At 34.8% G+C, this 19781-nt stretch overlaps 3 protein-coding genes and 1 long non-coding RNA gene across 8 annotated transcripts in view; 3 read left to right on the top strand and 1 right to left on the bottom strand.

Moving 5' to 3' along the window:
• LOC112588359 (uncharacterized) overlaps positions 1–19781 on the bottom strand; it is a 40288-nt gene that overhangs the window by 3336 nt on the left and 17171 nt on the right. Inside the window, exons 3-4 of the long non-coding RNA XR_003112793.1 lie at positions 17123–17255; positions 16762–16864 (exon numbers count right to left, since the gene is read on the bottom strand). This is a non-coding gene — a long non-coding RNA (uncharacterized LOC112588359). The remainder of the gene's footprint in view (positions 1–16761; positions 16865–17122; positions 17256–19781) is intronic.
• Positions 1–19781, top strand: part of LOC105190946 (modular serine protease) — a 70570-nt gene that overhangs the window by 39893 nt on the left and 10896 nt on the right. The gene's annotated exons all lie outside the window — the stretch shown is intronic.
• Positions 1–19781, top strand: part of LOC105187101 (modular serine protease) — a 63826-nt gene that overhangs the window by 43387 nt on the left and 658 nt on the right. The window contains exons 1-9 of one of the 3 annotated variants that reach the window (XM_025297949.1): positions 10400–10569; positions 15030–15986; positions 16056–16122; positions 16401–16505; positions 16730–16947; positions 17147–17359; positions 18148–18324; positions 18404–18702; positions 19505–19661. The exons of the other annotated variants lie outside the window; for them this stretch is intronic. Coding sequence (XP_025153734.1) covers positions 10497–10569; positions 15030–15986; positions 16056–16122; positions 16401–16505; positions 16730–16947; positions 17147–17359; positions 18148–18324; positions 18404–18702; positions 19505–19661 — 2266 coding nt within the window. The 5' untranslated portion in view covers positions 10400–10496. Of the gene's footprint in view, positions 1–10399; positions 10570–15029; positions 15987–16055; positions 16123–16400; positions 16506–16729; positions 16948–17146; positions 17360–18147; positions 18325–18403; positions 18703–19504; positions 19662–19781 lie in introns of those variants that run through there. 3 annotated transcript variants of the gene reach the window in all.
• LOC105186541 (serine protease 48) lies at positions 1565–5473 on the top strand. Of its 2 annotated transcripts, XM_011146818.3 has the most exons (6): positions 1565–2249; positions 2689–2911; positions 3527–3727; positions 3802–4112; positions 4533–4689; positions 4956–5473. In XM_011146818.3, the coding sequence occupies exons 1-6, from the start codon at positions 1890–1892 to the stop codon at positions 5189–5191; spliced, it is 1488 nt and encodes a 495-aa protein (XP_011145120.2). In that variant the 5' UTR covers positions 1565–1889; the 3' UTR covers positions 5192–5473. The 2 variants fall into 2 exon arrangements, with proteins under 2 accessions (XP_011145120.2, XP_019698504.1); XM_019842945.2 differs by lacking the exon at positions 1565–2249 and having other exon boundaries at positions 2677–2911.

Here is a 19781-nt window from a genome sequence, read left to right as displayed (position 1 = left end):
CTCGCAACAAGTAAGGCGAACAAAATAAATCTATCGTTATTTTGTAGAAGAAAGTCGTCAAGTTTATCACCATACATATGAGAGAAAGAAAATAATATTTTAATAACATAAATACATGTTATAAAAAAAGGACAATAATTTGTTCGCGCATATAAACTAATGGTAGATATTTTCAAAATGTTGTTCATCGAAATGTGCACAGAACTGCAACCGTTTTCGAAAGCTCTGAAATATGTTGTAAACATAGCTATAGAAATGTTCAGAGTATATTTTCGAGTGTTGTCTTTCAGTTTTCCGATATTTTTTGGTTATTCTGCATAATATTTGTGTTAGATATTTCGGCGCTCGCTACTTCATGCAGATGATTATTGAAGTTTTCATGTCATTAAGATCGGGCGTGGTCGAGAAAATTAAATTTCTCTGATTTGAATTTATTTCTCTGATTTGAAGTATACAGTAGGGTGCAAAAATGGAATTTTCTTTTCCCCAAAACCAATAATTTTGCTTGTTGACGTAATCGTTTAACCAAAAACGAGCTTTATCCGTAAAAATAATTTCTTTTTTATTGAGGTCCTCATTTTCAAACATACCGGTTATCAAAATTGAACTCGTTCCTCCATCGGTTTCTTTGTCAGCAACTGATATATCACGATTTTATAGGGATGGAGTTTGATATCTTACACGATCTTTCAAAAAATTTCTCGCTTCAAATTTACAATTTGAGCAGATTTCTGAATCGAGGAACATGGATTTTCTTCAAAATATGCTTTGACATCATCAATTGTTTCGTCCGTTGTAATGGTTCGGGGTGGACAGTGTAAATCATGTCTGCGATCATTTAGAGTGCCATATATAATAAAATTATCAATAATCCTGCGAAAAGATATTGAGCAATAAATAAAATCTCTGATTAACGGCATAATGGATAGGCAAGGTAGTTTATGGTAGATTAGTGTTAAATTAGAGCGCGATTCTATTTGAAAATAGCTTGCTTGAATTTTTTTTAGAACCATATTTATTACGAAATATACGATGTGCCTCGCATTTTCCTGCTTCCCCTCTAGAAACACTCGATAAGAACAAACACTTTTTCTTCGATGTTTAACGCGTTCACTTGTAAACTGACTTGTACAGCGGTTCAAATGAAACTGATGAATTTCAGGTATCAGATTCTAGTAAGTAAAATGGCCGTCGAAGTCATGGAGGGGAAATATAACCGTTTACCTTCAACACAAGCCTCCTCCTAATAATCACTCTGTACAACATATAATGTCAAACCTGACACTTTGTGCACCCGGATGATATTTCTCTCGTTGAGAAATCAATACAGCAGTGGCTTTTACCGCACTTTAATATTCCATAGTAGTTGTATTTTCAGGGTCAGGTGCTATCAAACGAAAGCATAAAATCAAACTTTACATATTTGCCGCTCGCTGCTGGTACGCTCCTTCTCTCTTTCTCTCTTTCTTTCCTTCTCCCTCTTTCTTTCTCTCCCACGACTTTCTCTTTTTCTCCGAATATGATTATTATCATTCTGTTATCTACATACCTTTAAGTTATTTTTATAGCGTCGACATCAATTTTGGTCGCTGTTGTAAAATTAATCTGCGGTAGATCATCTTGAGATATTCTAATTGACCTTCCATGCTGAAACTTACGGTTTCAATTCGGTATAAAACCCGTGGTTAGTTTCAACCAGCCATTTGAACGCCGAAGAGGAATACTTACGGGCATAAGAGTTTGCTTTGTATTTGATAAGACTAGGAGGATATTCTGTATTATGAGCTCTTACATCCAAATGAAACTGTTGCAGTTGATCGCTACCAACAGCAATTATGCCGAATGAGTGACGAGTTAATGCAGAAAAGACCATCCGTAGCCAACAATCGATGCAAAGTCTCTTGCATCATAACGCTCGACCGTATGTTGCAAAATGCGTGAGCAGACACTTCCAGATCTTGAATGGAAAGTTTTCCCGCATCCAGCATATTCTCCAGGCTTGGCACTGTTGGATTACCATCTCTTCCGGTCGATGCAACACGCACTTACGGATATACACTTCTCCAGTTACGATAAAGTCCAAAAATAGGTGGATAAATGGATCGTCTCAAAAGACACCGCGTTCTACAGTCAAGGGATTGCCCTGTTGCCGGAAAAATGGGAAAAATAGTAGAAAATGGAGGAAATTACTTTGCTTAAGGTTCATTCATCTTCCCTTCGAAACAAATCAATTTTGGAGACGAAAAGCGGTAAGAATTAAGTTTACCACCTAATATTAACGTTTAGAAAGGAATTTGTATAATTAGGAAAATGTTTGATTGATGGAATTAGTTTTCTGCTGAAACATGAACGATTCAGTTTCGACTTGAAAAACCAAGATTTTGTTTAAATTAGCTAGAAATCTTGGTAATTTATACTGCAATCTGATAATTTCAATCGGAACTTCGTTGTCGTTCGCATTTCATTAGGAAATTGTTTGATACAATCAAACATTTTTCTCCGTGTAATAATCTCATTGAATGTTAATGACTTAGGTATTATATCAAATCTTGTACGGAATGTTATAACGAGTTATAATATAACGGTCTGTGTAGTTGATGCATTTGAATCGAAAAACGTCATTCGAATGAGGAAAATATTATCTCTCGATCTAGTAGTATTGTTTTCATTAGTTCTCCTCTGGCGTAGGCACCAATTATGGCCGCTGCTGACCAATTACTCGTGATTCACCGTAATATATGCAAGGCGACCTTCTATACGAAGGTGTTGATCGAGCCTCAATACCGCATCCGCGGCAGTTTTGCGTTGACTGACTTCGAGAATGAAAATCGCTTAACGGAAGAGTGTGCAGATATGAACATGAGCGCAGCATTGTCGGCAGTCTTGTCGTTGCTCGTTTTACTACCGTCATGTGAGTAGTTGGTTATTATTATTATTATTATTTAATATACGATAACATGTATCCGATATGTCAAATTCACGTCACTCATGTTGATCTTTTCTTCATTTATCTGCGTTTAAAATAAAATAGAAGTATATACATTTTTTTGAAATTTGAGGCGCACATATAAAAGAATTGATTGCGTTATTTAGAATATGAAAATAAATTAATTGATTTAAAATTACTCAGGATATAAAAAAATATAAATATATTAATCAGATTATTTAGTGCATTATGAACTATCCAGAATCTTGATTAAGTTAACTAGACGATTTGGGTTGCATGGGTTCCTGGGAGAAACAATCACCTAAATTTATACGAATAAAACAAATAAATTATAATTATATTTTCAACCAGAGAATTTCTTTATCATTTTAACGGAATTTTTTTCATATAGTATTAATGTTTTCTTTTCAATTCCAAACCAAAACATTCAGATACTTTGGCCATATACTTAATTACCTTATTAAAATTAAAATTTTCTCACTACATGAATCGTGCTAAAGTTTTTCCATTCATACATACGATAAAGCGACGTTCACAGACTAATTGATAGCATATATGCGCAAAAATTGATATTTTTAGCGTTCGCACAAGCTAGTAATCATTCCTCTAAACTAAAATGCGGCAAATACACGAGACATGACGAAAAGCTAATCGTAAATGGAGTCGAGGTTAAGTCGGTGATGTTCCCTTGGCACATCCTTATCTACTTTAAAGAAGAAAACATGACATACACTCAAATATGCGGTGGTACTCTCATCCGCAGCAATCTCGTCGTCTCAGGTGAGTTATTGAGCAGACAAAATTCTTCTTTACTCCGTTTTTAATCTTTCTCCTTTTCTTCGCTGCTTTCACAGCGGTCCATTGCTTCTTTGACCAGACAACAAGAAAGATTAAAGACGCATCGAGTTACGTTGTGGCAGCCGGCAAACGTTATCGTGCCTGGGATGCCGACGAGCAGTACAGTCAGAAGTCGTTAGTGGAGAGTATCGACGTGGACGAATATATATTCGAGCTGCGAATTAACTACTACTATGATATGGACATAGCTGTATTGAAGCTGAAAACGCCGTTTAAGCAAAACATATTAGTGCATTCCATTTGCATCGACTGGAAAGTCTTTGACGTTAGTAGGGATGATTTGTGGCAACCAGAACAACTTGGCAAGGTAACGGTAGCAAGTATCAATCGTGCAAAAGCCGATTTTGTTATTGGACGTTTTTATGCCGTTTATCCAATGTAGGATGCTTTTGCAGTCGGACACGAGTTCCGCGCACAAAGAAAGCTAATCGTTGTTAAATTATATCATAATGACGTAATTTCAAATTAAACTTTAGTTATGCACATTCGACTTGTGCCGTTACGTCATATCAATGTTAGCTAATCGTGTCACGTGTCTACTTTATTTACACGTCCATGCTCATAAATCATAAGGACATATTTGTATTTAAATACATCGATTACCTACTTTTCGCGAAATACGCGATGAAAGTCCTAACTTGTCGTCGTCAAAAGGGAGAAAAATAGATAGGGAGAAATAGAAATGTAAAGAAGGGACAAATATATGCATTCATAGTCATAATTTCAGATGGTCGCATGGAATGAAAACACCAACGACCAACATAACCAGACTATGTACGAAATGGACATGCAGTACATCGAGCACGACGAATGCATCGGTATAAAAAATTTAGATCCTCGCGAATTGGTCGCGCAGGATACGTTCTGTGCAGGCCGTTTGAACGGTGAGTGTCTATCTGCGCAAATGATTGCGGTAGATTCGTTCGTGTTTGTTATGTCTCGTTTAAACTTTTACAAGGTTCATACGAGATAATTGTGAGTTGGCAATGGGTAATGAGGTAATAATATAACAAGATTATGAAAAGATAGCTATCACCATTGATGGTGTGCGCTTACGTTTCATTGTTATAAAGTCGAGGAAAACGCGTGTTTTCAATTCCTTAGTATTCAGTCGATATAAATGTGATGAATATAATCGAACGATTATCAGATTCAGGCATCTGCAATGAAGATGGAGGTAGCGGTCTATATATCGAGGAGGAAGGAGTTTGGTACCTTCGTGGAGTCGCCTCTGCCAAATACGGGGTTGTCGATCGTTGCCTTTATAAAGTTTATAAAGATTCAAACGTTGAATTTACCTACGTCAATGAGTTGAAGTATCGGCTTCTTAAGAAATTGCTTAATCGTGTAAACGAACGTCAGTTATCCGATGCACAAAATATGTAACCAGCATCATCGAACTCGCAATAACGTGAGACGAATGGACGTGACATATGGACGAGATAATATCAGACACAAAAGTTTAAAAAGTGATAATTGTATATGTATGTTCAAATATATATACATTAGAGTTGTAACAAAAGTGCTTATAACGAAGCGAATGCGAAAGCGGAAGAAAAAAAAGTTTTTTATGAAAACGAAAGCAAATGTAAATGCGAAAGCGAAAGATCTTGTTTCTTTCTACTGAATGATGACTGCCAATGAATAAATTAGTAACTTCCCAGACAACACAATGTCCAAAATCGAGACATAAAACTTAAGTCGTCTTCCCAAGGAGAACAAAAAGTCACGATAATATCAAAATAACGTCAAAAAAACATTAAAAAAACAGCAGAAGTCACTATGACATCAAACCGGGAATAAAAATGACTATAATTGGACGTCATTTTTATGTCATTTTGACATCATTGTGACGAATATATACCGTTTTGTATTCAATGCAAATTGCGCAAAAGTAGTATCAATAATTTATAATTAGTGATAAGATAACAATGACAGAGATAATTACAATTATTTTTTATTATAGTGCGTTCGTAATACATAGTATATGTAATATACATTATTTCTTAAAGAAGAAATTATAAACTATATTAGTAAACTATATTAATATTAAATAAAATCTGAAAGAACTGTATCACTTTTTCCAAAAACAAAGAAAAAAACTTAAATATAGTTTTCAAAATCTAATAACTATAAATATTATTTATTAATTAAACTTTGGGAGAATTAAAGAATTAAAGAAAATCTGAAACATAGACACAGCCAGTTTAACTTACAAATATTTTGCACTATAAAAATGTAAACAGATCCTAAAAAAGAACTTAATTTAGTCTGATCGGTGCATGGAAGTATTGAACCATCGTTTCATATGATCTTCAAATATCGAAATCTGTACATTAGGAAACTTCTTCAAGCAAACACCTATTTGAAGAAAATAAAGAAGAGGTTTAATATATATATATTATGTGCACATTTATGTACATGCTTATATATGAAAAAAGCAAAGTTAAAAAATTAGAAAATAACTTTTTAAAAAGTAATATACTATTCATTTACCTTCTACTACATTTTTGACTTTGGATTTCTCAAAACTGAGCTTGACCCCTCCAGAACCCTTCCAACTAATGAGCCGTGCCAGATTATTTCTGATTAGAGTCGACAAAATAGAGTAAGTGAAGAGAGAGGTTGTCTCTCCTCTCCCCTTTCGTAACAAATATTTAAGTTGCAACATAGAAAGAGCCAATCAAAGTACTCAATGAACATATAATAGTACTTGCATTATGAATGGTGATAGAGAACTCACTATATGACCATATAATACTTTATTATCTAAATAACAATCAAAGCCTGCAAAAGATTCCCCAGTTTCCAGTGGCAAGGAGGGGAACCCTTCAGGTCAGTTAAAACAATCGATATCGGAAAACAACTGGTGTAAAACTTGAGAAATCCCAATGTTCTGCCAATCTATCTTCGCTGACAGTTCTTGTATATAATTTAGAATTACTTGCTCTTGAAGTTTATCTATCAAAAAATCATATAAATCAAATAACAGTTTTGAAATGAAATGTGTCCATAATATAAAAAGTCATCATAAAAATTGTCAGTTGCCAATGAAAACAATTCTTATTATTTTAAGGATATAAAGAAGGATAGAAAGGATATAGAAGATAAAAAATATAAGATTTACTGTTAGTAGATCCGCAGCTTTTACATTAATTCATTATCACTGGAACAACAAAAGTTGTTTCGATCATCCTCCACTTCTGAATAAACAGATGAACCATTCCTATATGAATGTTGATCATGGCCTTCTAACTCAAAAACTTGTAATATTCGTGTGAAAATAATTATAAATATCTTCAATGGAGTCAGTTTCTTCCTATTTTCAAGCACAGTCGAATTACGTCGAAACATAAATAGTGATGATATCACTTCCGCAACATAAACAGTGATGAAAATGCGGAAAATCCGTTTTCTTGTATGAATTCTTCTCTTGTGGAACTTTTTCGATATTAATGGATCTGGCACACAATACGCGGCAACATTTCCCACGAGGCAGAATTCATTCATTCATTCAATATATGACACTGAGCAGAGTTATTATATTATAGTCCCCAAGATCAAAAATATGCGTAGTTACGGGAACCACATCCAACCGCCGCGGAGGCGAACAAGACTTTCTGCACGGCAGAGGTTCACGCGGTAGTAAAACAATGTGCTGTTTTGCAATAATCAATCAACACCAAAGTATCGATCTCGATGCCTTCAATGTATCGATATTCAATATATCTATGACGTCACAATGACATCATCTTGACATTACTACATAGAGTCTTGATGAAAAATTGACTATTTAAAGTCAAAATGACATCTTTTTGATGTTATCGTGACTTTTTGTTCTCCTTGGGTTTATACTACGACATCTTAAATTCTATTTCCACTTCATCATAAAAATACCAAGTAAAATTAGATTTTGGTTACATTGTTATTGTTATCACTTATCACATATCACACTTAGTTATTTCATTATTATAATTTATACACACAGAAGTTTACTTACACTCATTTGTTTTCAATAAATTTAAGCTCTAAAGTCTAAAATGTCTCTAAACCGGAAAATCAATGAATGAAACATAAACTGCACTCCTCCGCCGTCCAGTGTGTCCCCAGCAAAGCTGTGAATCCCCTGGACAAAATCTTTCGTCAAAACTTTCGCATAAGTCGCGATAGCGAAAGCGAAAGCGAGACTCTAAAATAATGCGAAAGTGAATATTCGTTACAACCCTAATATACATATATACAAATACATACATGATATACCGGCAATATCGTTTGAAGTGGAGAAATGAGGATATAAATATTTTCGCTATTGTGTGTTCTCGTCTTTAAATTGCAGATTAAATAAATAGTTAAACTGCATGATATACTTTTCTCCTTAATTCCTGTGTCACTACTCATTCGTCGACTCCGAATTTTTTCTTATGGGCAAACCACTTTATGCATCAAGCGATGACGACATTGTATTTTCTTAAAAATGGTAATTCTTTCGTCGATAAATCATCGTATTTGCTATATAAATATTTTATTCGTTCATGCTGTACATTTTCAATGTCAGTTACGATCAAGTGTAAGTACGCGGTCATGCTCTACGCGCTGCCTTCCTATTCCCTCTCTTATTGTCAAATGATATTTATTAAGTATTGCCAATAAACAATCAACAAGACGAAACAATTTTCAATGAGGTCATAGCTGCAGAGCTCGTTTCATAGCATTATGCGTGTTGATTAGTCTATCCACTTTCATTAATATCTCAAAATTTCACCCGATTGTTTGAAAAATACTAAAAGAATCTTTTGTTCAACTTGACTCACTCTACTCTTTTATGCCGCGAGTGTGCTTTGAATTTGACTTGAGTTGAACACATATAAAGGGGAATAAAATTATACAGATATGTTGAGATGCGCGATATCGGTTTTATCGAAAGCATTGATGTAAATTTTTTAAATATGTTTCCATCGATCTATACATTTAATATTGTCAACATTAAAGTATCGAAATTTCATCTTCAAGGTTATATGATAATTATGCAACATTTCGCAATCATAGACGTTCATAATTTTTATAATCGTAACATTATTTGTTATATTTCGACATTGGTTGTAAATTTCTCTACGAATGGCTATTATCAAATTTATAATATCATTCAAGTTTCATACAAGTTTTTCTCCTTGCTCCAGAATCAACATGCCAAGTTAATTGGTGCAGGTTTATCTTAAAATAAACCAGTTAACCTTCCACGTAAAGCAGAGCTGGAGGCAATCTGCACATTTTGAGCGAAATTCAAGAAGTAACACCCACCGTTCCCCTGCCGCCGCTTCGCGGTTAGTGGCCGAGACGATGCCGACGATCGCGGTGCATTCAGGTCCGTCGCTATGTAAGAAATCAGCTGGACCGCTTTCTCGCGTCATATTATCATTAAAACTTTTCCCTCGTTCAACAATCACTTTAAAATATATATATTTATGCGTTATTTATATATATACTACTGTGATAAAAAAATAAGGTGAATTTGTTTATAAAATGAAAAATCTTTATTTATTCTTCCAAATCAATTTCATCGCCTTCAAAGTACTTCCCGTCCGACACAATGCACTTATTCCAACGTTTTTTCCAATCCTCGAAACAGTCAGAGAAGTCTTTTTCCGGGATGGCCTTCAATACTTTCTTCGATTCGGCTTTTATCTCCTCAATCGAGTCGAAACGGTGTCCCCGAAGCGGTCTTTTGAGTTTGTTGAACAGCCAGAAGTCGCACGGTGCTAAATCAGGCGAATACGGTGGTTGTGGAACGATATGGGTCGAATTTTTGGCGAAATGTTCTCGAAAAACCAATGCAGTGTAGGACGGTGCATTATCGTGGTGCAAAAACCAAGAATTGTCTGCCCATAATTCTGGCCTCTTGAGGCGAATAGCTTTACGCAAACGACGCATAACACTCAAATAATATTCCTTGTTAACAGTTTGATTTCCTTGACGTGGCTTTCATCGGTAGATGTTGATGGTCATCCGGGGTGCTGTTCGTCTTGAACTCGTTCTCGGCCTTCTTTGAAGTCTTTGTACCACTTGTAAACATTTTTTTGCGACATAGCCTTATCACCAAAGGCCTTCTGCAACATCCTCAATGTTTCCGCGGCAGAATATTCATTCCGCAAACAAAATTTAATGCAAATTCTTTGCTCAACAAAATCAGACATATAGTAAAAATCGAAAAACTCACTTTTGTATGTTTACAAAAACATGTATAGCTCTGCAACAATTGAATATATTGAAACTCTGCATAGAGGTCAAAGACAGTGCTACCAACCCACAAAAAAATAATTTCATGATTTTATAATTCCCGCGAAGTTTAAATGAAAAATTCACCTTATTTTTTAATCACAGTAGTATATATATATAAAACACATAAACATATATATTTTAAAGTGATTATTAAACAAGGAAAAAATTTTAATGATACTATAACGCGAGGGTGCGCACCAGCTGATTTCTTATACAGTGACGGACCTGAACGCACTGCAATCCTCGCCTCGCCCGCTGAGCGCGGAGCGGTGGCAGGTGGACGGTGGGTATCACCTTTTGAATTTCGTCCGAAATATGCAGATCGTCTCTAGTTCTGTAAAACACCGGTTAGACCTCGATGTGAGACTCGCGTTGACTGGGAAGTAGCTATTTTCCTGTAGGCACTTCTATAATTATGAACGCGTATGCTGTATTGACAGTATTAACAATAACGACAGTTTCGTTGTTGCTGACCTTATTGCCATTCTGTGAGTATTTTATATAACGTTTTTCAATCTATGCCTTTGCTCATTTGCTTGATAGAACGGTCACCCTTCGTAGATCGAATTCGTGTGAAAAACTGCCGGTAGAATGCTAAAATTTGACATTATGTGGTTATAGGATTTAAACACACCGTGATTTGACGTATTTCCGTGTCGCGATTAATCGGTCGTGTCGTTCTTCAAGTAATGATATTAAAAATAATGTACCGAGGAATACGTTTCTTAATAGAATTAATTCTATTTATAATTCCATAATGCGATATTCCGATGCGTCTAAGTAATGTCACTCAGCTATTTCCTTATTTATTTGCATTTAAAATCAATATAGGATGTATGAAAATTTTCAAGCGCACATGAAAAAATTTGCTGTATTAATCAGATGTACGGATATATTAATCAGATTGTTTAGTAAAATATAAATATAGAGAATTCTTATCATTATACGTAGACAGTCTGAAAAGTTCTCGACTTGACACATACATGGTATTAGAAACTGTCAAACTATAATTGTATTGGAAAGTGGCATTTTTGATATAAACCCATGTAAAATTTTATTTGATCTGTCAAATAATTCGAGTAGTAGCACCAGTTGAAAAAGCTTTGTGCAAAATGGGTGTTACATTTGCTAACAATTGACCAAAAATGCATTCGAATGCGTATTTCTCGTGTTTGGATCGTTTTAAGCAAAATAAAATGGATTTCAAGCGTCGTTTCATAACTGTTGATGAAATTTGAATCCACTACTATACACCAAAGCGAAAAGAACCTTCCGGGATCACACTTTAATGATGGTATTGAATTATTGGAAAAACGTTGGAATAAATATAATATCAAATAATAATATAAAATAGGATTATAATATAATAATTCTTATAAAATATAGAATTTTTTAATAATTCTTATAATAGAATATATAGATTTATATAATTATATAATAGATATTATAATAGACACCCTTACAAAAATATTTCACCATTTTTAGTCCTTAAAAATCGGTTTTAATTATAAATTTGAGTTGTAAAATGTGTGCATTCAATTTAGCGAGTATGACATCGTTTTTAGATCGGGAAGGGGCATTTTTACATAAACAGTGAGTGATAAAAACGGATTATCGAGTAATAAAAACGAGTATATCCGAGTAGTAAAAAAGTACTATAAAGTGTATTTTTAAGCAGACTGTACGTCTTTAACACTCTTTTTTCAGCTGCGAGTAACAGCACGTTAATACGTAAATTTTTACTCAATTTATTTTAATGTCTTGAGTAAAAGAGGTACGTATTAACGTGCAGCCACTCATCAGCTGAAACAGGAGTGTTAAAGACGGGCAATCTACTTAAAAAAACTCATATATACTCGCGTATACTCGTCATAATTTTTCGCTCCATACGCTGCGCGGGCTTGAGAGTGCAAGAAACGGACATAAAATTGAAGAAGCGGGTAGAAAACGAGCTAGAAACGAGTCAAAATCGGGTAATATGAGGATAAAAACGGTGAAATATTTTTGTAAGTTTAATATATATTGTATATAATATTATAATCGCTGTTATAATTCTTATAATAGAATATAGAATAGAAAATTGAGGATACCACACAAAATTGATTATAATAATTCAGTTAAAATTCAGTTAAGATAACCAGGCAAATTGGATTATTTAGTTACGTAGATAAGGTAATTGGACAGATTTTGTTGGACAAATCAAATTGTATTCATAATTATAACGATACATTTTCTTACATTTTTAACTGAATTTGTTTCGTAAGTTAGTGCATGTTTCGTGTTAGCGCATGTTGATTTTTACATGAAATTAATCATTTGATTGATTGATGTTACATTATTCTTGAAAAACTCATTTACTTTGATGGAATTTGGACATGGGACCTTTGCTTCGCCAGTTATACCTAACTTGTGTGCTACTTCTTATATTAATAGACGTTACATATTATACTTATATATGTGAGCAGGAGAGGATTTGATGAGATCTGTAAGGATAATTAGTTGTAGAAGCGAAGACTCGGGAGTCACATATACAGGGTGTCTCATAACAAATGTTGCAGAGCTCGTGGAGACATAGAGCAGGTTAAGACATAAAAATCCCATACCGTTTTGTGAGATTCGCAATAATTATCGAATTATTAATAACAGAAATCTGACGAGTGAGCGCGCGCCGAAATGGATGATTAGAGAAGCGTCGCAGCCTCTCGGGCTACTGCGTGGCCCAGTCGATCAAGCAACTGTTGACAGCATGCGACGAGACGTAGGTGCGATGAAATAAAACACGAATAGCGGTGCGGTGTCTTTCCCCTCGTCACGCATCGACAACAGTTGCTGGGCCGCACTCTTATCGAAATGGCTGCACGCTTCTCCAAGATTCTATGTCAGCGAGTTCCCACTCCTCAAATTTTTATCATTAATAACTCGATAATTATTGTGAATCTCGCAAAATGGTATGGGACTTTTATGTTTGTCTTAAACCGCTCTATGTCTCCACGAGTTCTGCAACATTAATTATAAGACATCCCGTATAAAGTACTTAATAATAATTGCTGTTTCCTTAATCAACCGTGCGTTAATTTCAACTAATAATAAAGTTGTATTTTTCCTTAAACAAATTTTGTCTCTAATAACCAAATTGTTATATTTCTGATTAAGCTTTTAGTTAAACTTACGACTAACTTAAATTTGATCTATCTACTGAAATTTGGCAAAATCATTAGGTTACTTTTTCGCGTACAAGTTTCTGATTTGAAGATCAATACATATCAATGTATATAGCTGGTATTATATCTAAATGTTTCATTTGAATATCTGCATATTTGATTAGAGTAATTATACAATCTGTATATTTTCATTTACTTTAACCAACTTTAACCAAAACTTACTTTAATCAAACATGTCAGTTACTTTAACGTTTAACTTATCAATATCTTTTTTTGATATAAATACATTAGATGTTGACTGAATATTTATAAAATGCAGAGGGGGAATTTTCTAGAAAGGATGAAGTTTATATCGCATGTTAGGAAGAATCAGCGGAGTTTTGCAAATACAGTGTATACATCAATTCGATTAAAAAACTTTGGTAAATTTATTCCAGCTCTTGAGCGTATTTCTTTTCTATGATTGTCACTCCAATATAATATGATTGGATTACTGATGATGTTCTTTTTTTCTTACTTTCTTTTTCTTTGTTAAATAAACGGAACACATCGTTTATCTAACGGAAAAACATTTAATGACAGATTTGAATAAATAACAAAATATGTGAACAGTGAGTTGAAAGTAAATACATTCTATCAAATAAATACCGGGAATTGCTCATTTAAAAAACCCACGTAAAAGGTACGAAAGAAAATGTTCTGCTGTAAGTTGGTATCAATGTACTTAATTGTCACGTAGAGTTTTGGTGCGATTTGTCAACTAGTTTGTTTACAGCTGTTGGTTTTATTAATTAACTTCAAGTGCGCTCTGCGATTTTTAAAATGAATAAAAATATTGAACAAAAAGTTTGCCTCAAGTTTTGTTGTTTTTGTTGTCAATGAAATTTCTTGTGCTGAATCGTTGAAAATGTTGGAGAAGACCTACGGTGAGTCAGCTTTATCGAAAACACGAACATGTGAGTGGTACATTCAAAGAAGGCCGCGAAATAGTTCAAGACTTGCTTCGTTCCGGTCCACCTCCAACGTCTTCGACTGACTAGGACATCGACAAAGTGAAGGAACTAGTAATGGAAATTCGTCATTTAAGCTTAAGAGAGATGACTCAGGATTTGGACATATCTCACGAATCTGGAAAAAGTCAGATTTATGGAAGAACATTTCTTGGATTTTGCATCACGATAATGCCGTCCTACACATCGACCTTAGTACGCGAATTTTTGACCAAAAATTCAACGAATGTCGCCGACCAAACACCCTATTCGCTACACATAGATATGGCCCTGTATGACTTTTTCCTATTCCCCAACTTCAAATTACCACTTCGTGGAACACATTTTGAGCCCACTGAAGCCATGAAACAAAATTCGCAGAAGAAGCTAAAGGCCATATCGGAAAGTGTCTATAAGAAGTATTTCGATGACTAGATTATTCGTTGGCATAAGCGTATCGCATCAAATGAGCCTATTTTCAAGGTGATAAAATAAATGTGGCTATTAAACCAATATTTTGCGTTTTATTGAATAATTCCCGGTATTTATTTGACAGAATTTAGAAAAGACCTTGATCAATAATAAAATATGTATTAAAAATCTTCCTGATTATGTTTTAATTATTCTAATTATGTATGTATATATTAAAAGTCTTTCTAATTATAATAGAATAATTTGTGAGGATTAATTGGTAGCATCCATGCAAAAGGGTGATCACTGGTAATGCACACGATGTTTAGCGTTGTCTATCCTAACATAATATTCCAAAATGAAAAACGCAAAAATTTATATTTTCAGCGTCTGCACAAAATAATGATCAATTATGGTTCAATAATGGACAAAGCAATATTGGCCAATTTGGAGCAGGTGGTAATGCGGCATTTACGATCCCGTCGCCTTTGAATATAAAATTCGTGAACATGGAACCTATGATTCCGGCATCCACAATTGTGAATAAGCCCTCAGTGGACAATACAAACTGGATTATTAATCTGGCAAAAAAAATTAATTGTCTTAATGGAAATTCTCCTAAGGAGAACTATCCTAATTGGTGCTTCCTTAACAGGGATAACCCTAACGGATACTTTCCTAGCAATGGATACTCTAATAACGATTACCCTGACCGGCCCAGTGCTATTGGAGAGTCTCTTAACATATTCAACATCAATTTCAACATAATGTTTCCCTATAGAGGCAATCCTGATAAGAATTATCCTAATAACGATAATAGGGGGCATGTTAACACACAAAATCTCAACATTATCACTCCTAACGTGGTCCCCCAAAAGCAAGGCTACACTAACGAAAGTTATTCTGATAAGACTAATAATAAGACTAATAATGGAGAGTACCTTAACGGACAAAATCTCAGCACTGTTCCCCTTAACATAGTCCTCCAGAATGGGAGCAATCCTAATGGGTTTGATAATAACGGCGAGAAACTTAACAAACAAAATCTCAATATTATTTTTCTTAACGTGGTGTCCTATAATGGAAGCAATTCTAACGGAAGTTATTCCAGCGATCTACATCGCATTGAGATCTCTCCTGACAGAAGCAGTCAACATCATAAAATATCGAGTTTGAATAATCTGAATAACGGGACTGGACAAAATTTATCAATAAACACTTATCTCCCCATTGAGCCATCAACCAGTAATCCTTCAGGATTTAACGATAAGTTTTTTGTAGACAGTATAAACATAACAAACCTATCCGAAAATAGGAACAAAGCAGAGACACTATTTCAGTTCAGTAAGTTCAGTTACAGTACTAACCAAAATAATTAACAAACTATTTATAAATTTACTTTTTTAAATATAGATGCTAGCGATGTTAATAATGGTATACCAGGAATAAACAAAACGCAGCAGGATCGTGGACAATGTAGGTATGTATGATTGTTTTACGCTACAGATGATGCATTGTTAGTTTCTATTTAATAACATACGACGGTTGGATCTGCCTTGTTGATGTTGGATAAAAGGAAGATTATGGCCCATATTCTGAACTCTCTTTCATCACTAAAACTGACTGTAAAAGTGGCTTATAACTAGGCTTATAATTAGGAGGCTTATAAGCAACTTTTATAGTCACTTTTAACAATAAAAAAGAGTTCAAAATGCCTAAGTGTACCAACAAAAACATTTAGTTATCATATTTAAACAGAGACGATGAGTTCCGCTGCGGAAGCAACGAGTGCGTACCGTCTAATGTCAAATGCAATAATAAAGCTGACTGTAGCGACTCCAGCGATGAAGCATTCTGTATTACGTAGGTTATATAATTCCTTGCCACAATTTCTTATACATACAATTACATATATACACACAATTTCTATATAAAACCACTAATAACTAATCATCACTAGGATTTTACTCTCTTAATGCTAGGTCTACTAATAACAAATCTAACACTAGATCTAATAATATTTTTATTTCCTACTGATTACTATATTCGAATCGATAATTTTTATGCATGTATTCGCGGAAATTTAGGGAAAAAGATAAAAAAAACGGTTGCGCATTACCTGAGCAGCCGACAGGTGGACGTTATAAGTTGGAAGGATGCGACGATCTATGCCGCAAACAGCCTGGCGATATAGTTCCGCAATACAGTATTCTCACTTATACCTGTAATGACGGTTATATGTTGGACGGTAACAATATTACCTTTTGTTTCGAAAATACATGGGATTATCAGGTCTTCTGTTTCAGTGAGTCTCTCTTGACAATAAGTCTTCGCAACAAATGGCTATATAATGTGTTTCGATACGAGCTAATTAATAAGAATACTCGCATGAATTATCGCATAATTATTAAAATTAATGCTTTTACGAAAAAGCGACGTTCTCTTTATTTAAACGATGGATGGTAAGATTTATGGCTTACCTCGTCCGATGTTTATCTTCGCAGAAATTTGCCCGCCGTTGAACAGCACCAGCGTAGACATTTCCTGCAACTACAGAGGAGAAGAGGTGTCTTGTAGCGAGCCTATACTACCTGGGACACAAGCCACGTTGACCTGTAAACCATTTTATAGATTACCTTTAATCAGTCTGGATAACTTGTCAATGGAGTGTCTCGACAGTGGAGTGTGGGATCACGCCATGTTTCATTGTGAATTAGGTGAAAGTGACATGTCCACTTTTTATTCATTAGATATGAGACGTGAACAGAAATGTCTCGACAAATTGAACGATTTTCGCTAATTTCCAGCACAGAAAGTATTACTCTAAACTAAAACTTTTCATGTGACTATGCTTGTTAAGATTTCTGAGCACACCTAACAGCCATCTTGGATCGTAACACAGACGAAAGAAAAATGGCACGCTGAAAATTCTTTCCTACTACTTCCAAAATACGATATTTTTATATGAGATGTTTCTATTAATATTTATATGAAAGAATATTTAAATCACGTGAATATCTATAAAATGATCTGAAAGTTATCCTGTCTTCGATATAGTTTATATACAAGTACAAAATGACTACAATATATATATGGTCTAGTTATAAGAATGCATAACTATTTGCGTGATCAAACTTCATATCACACTGACTTTAGCGCAGTCGACTGAGTTTCAAAACATTTTATAGGTATATTCTAGCAATTTGAAGCATTATTCCTTCATATAAATATATTTTTATTTAAAACGGTGTGCAAGAATTTATAATTTTGTCATTTTTTTGTTTGTTACATCACAGTTAAAATTATACCTAAGGATTTAATAACTGTTTGAGCTCTTCTCGTTCTTAGTTGTTGAACAAGTTTGCTGTTGTCGGCGAATAGTCGGTAATTACGTAATTACATTTTTGAGACATTTCTGTCTCGTTATTCATTTATGATGGCTTATATAATCGTTATCGCGGTTTTCGGTTACGGAAATACTAATAACGTTGTTGTGCACAAGTAGTGTGTGGCATAAGCTCTACCGCGCAAGCCAGATCACTAATACTGGGAGTTGGTAACGGCATTAAGTCCACAATGGGTTCGTTCCCCTGGCACGTTGGTATCTACGTAAAAGATGGCGCCAAAACGTACAAGAATATATGCGGTGGCAGTTTAATAAGCAACAACCTCGTCGTCTCAGGTAAGTCATCGAACAGACAAATCTATTTTCTTCTCATCGCTCCTTTGTACAATCTCTCGTTTTCTTTCTCCATTCGCAGCTGCACATTGTTTCTACGACGAGGCTGAAAATAAACCTAATAACGCATCGGATTACGCTGTGGCTGCCGGCAAATATTATCGTTCTTGGGATGCCCAGGAGGAGTACAGTCAGAAGTCGATGGTGGAGTATATAAAATTGCGCTCCGACTACTTTGGGACGAGAGGTAACCTTGCCGAGGATATAGCTTTGGTGAAACTACAGATGCCTATAGATTTTAACATGTATGTGTCACCCATCTGTGTGGATTGGCAAAATATATATGACGAAGAGCAGCTGCGAGAGGGAAAATCAGGAAAGGTAGATAAATGAGTATAAATGGCATATAATTCGCAAGAAAATCTATTGGTTGGGTATCTTCACGTAGTTCAGTTAAAGTAAGGACGTTTTGTAATCTAGCGTAAGTGCGGCGCAATCTATGGGAAGGTAATCGCAGAATATATCATAATGACGTGTTTATGAATGTAACTTTATACATGTCGATGCGTGCTGTTGTATCAATATTATATACCTAATCGTGCAGCATGTCGGAATTGTAAGTTTACAAGTTCGTGTTTACAAATCTGGTAAAGTTGGTAAAATTGTATTCAAACATACAGAATATCTGATTTATGGGAAACAACGAACGACTCGTCGTGTGTTTCATCATAAAAGGATAAAAATTAAATTTAAATGGATATCAAACGCGGTCGTGAATTTATGGCTGTAATTTGAGTTGGCCCGAGCGAAAGCATCAATAGCGAATTCTAAACGCCTTCATGCAGTTTAATCACATGGTAGATATCTCGCAATGGAGGCACGAATACGGTAACATTCGGAAAGTTATTAAAAAATTGTCAAAAATTGACAAAAATTGTCAAAAGCATCAAGAAGACACGTTCTAAATATAATTTTTTTTGTTACATATCATTGTGAGTTGTTGTGTCATTGTTATTGCATCGTGTGTCCGTGCGCGAATTACAGGAGTAAATTTACAACTAAACAGATCAGTCATTTAGATTTCTACATGACAAATATCCCGTCGTTATCTTCAGAAACAGGAGAATCGAAATCAAATATAAAGAGAGAATAAAACAATGGTGAGTTCGCTTGGTGATTTCAGATGGTTGGCTGGGGTAAAGATACCACTCTTAAGCCCACAGAGGAATTATTCGAAGTTAATATGCCGTACGTGGAGCGACAGAAATGTCAGAATAACGTACCTTTAGAATTTCGCGGATTCATCACGTTCGATAAGTTCTGCGCCGGCCTTATGAATGGTGAGTATCTATGTGCGTAAATAATTGTGCGAGATTAACTTATATTTGTTGTGTCGTGTTTGAACTTTCGCAAAATTGACACGAAATCAGTGTACTTGATTGAGAATTAGTCAATTTATA

The sequence above is a fragment of the Harpegnathos saltator genome, unplaced genomic scaffold (genome assembly GCF_003227715.2).
Source record: "Harpegnathos saltator strain DR-91 unplaced genomic scaffold, Hsal_v8.6 scaffold2, whole genome shotgun sequence".
NCBI lineage: Eukaryota > Metazoa > Arthropoda > Insecta > Hymenoptera > Formicidae > Harpegnathos > Harpegnathos saltator.
Note: the sequence above shows the minus strand (reverse complement) of the source record. Positions and strands in the feature narration are given on the sequence as shown.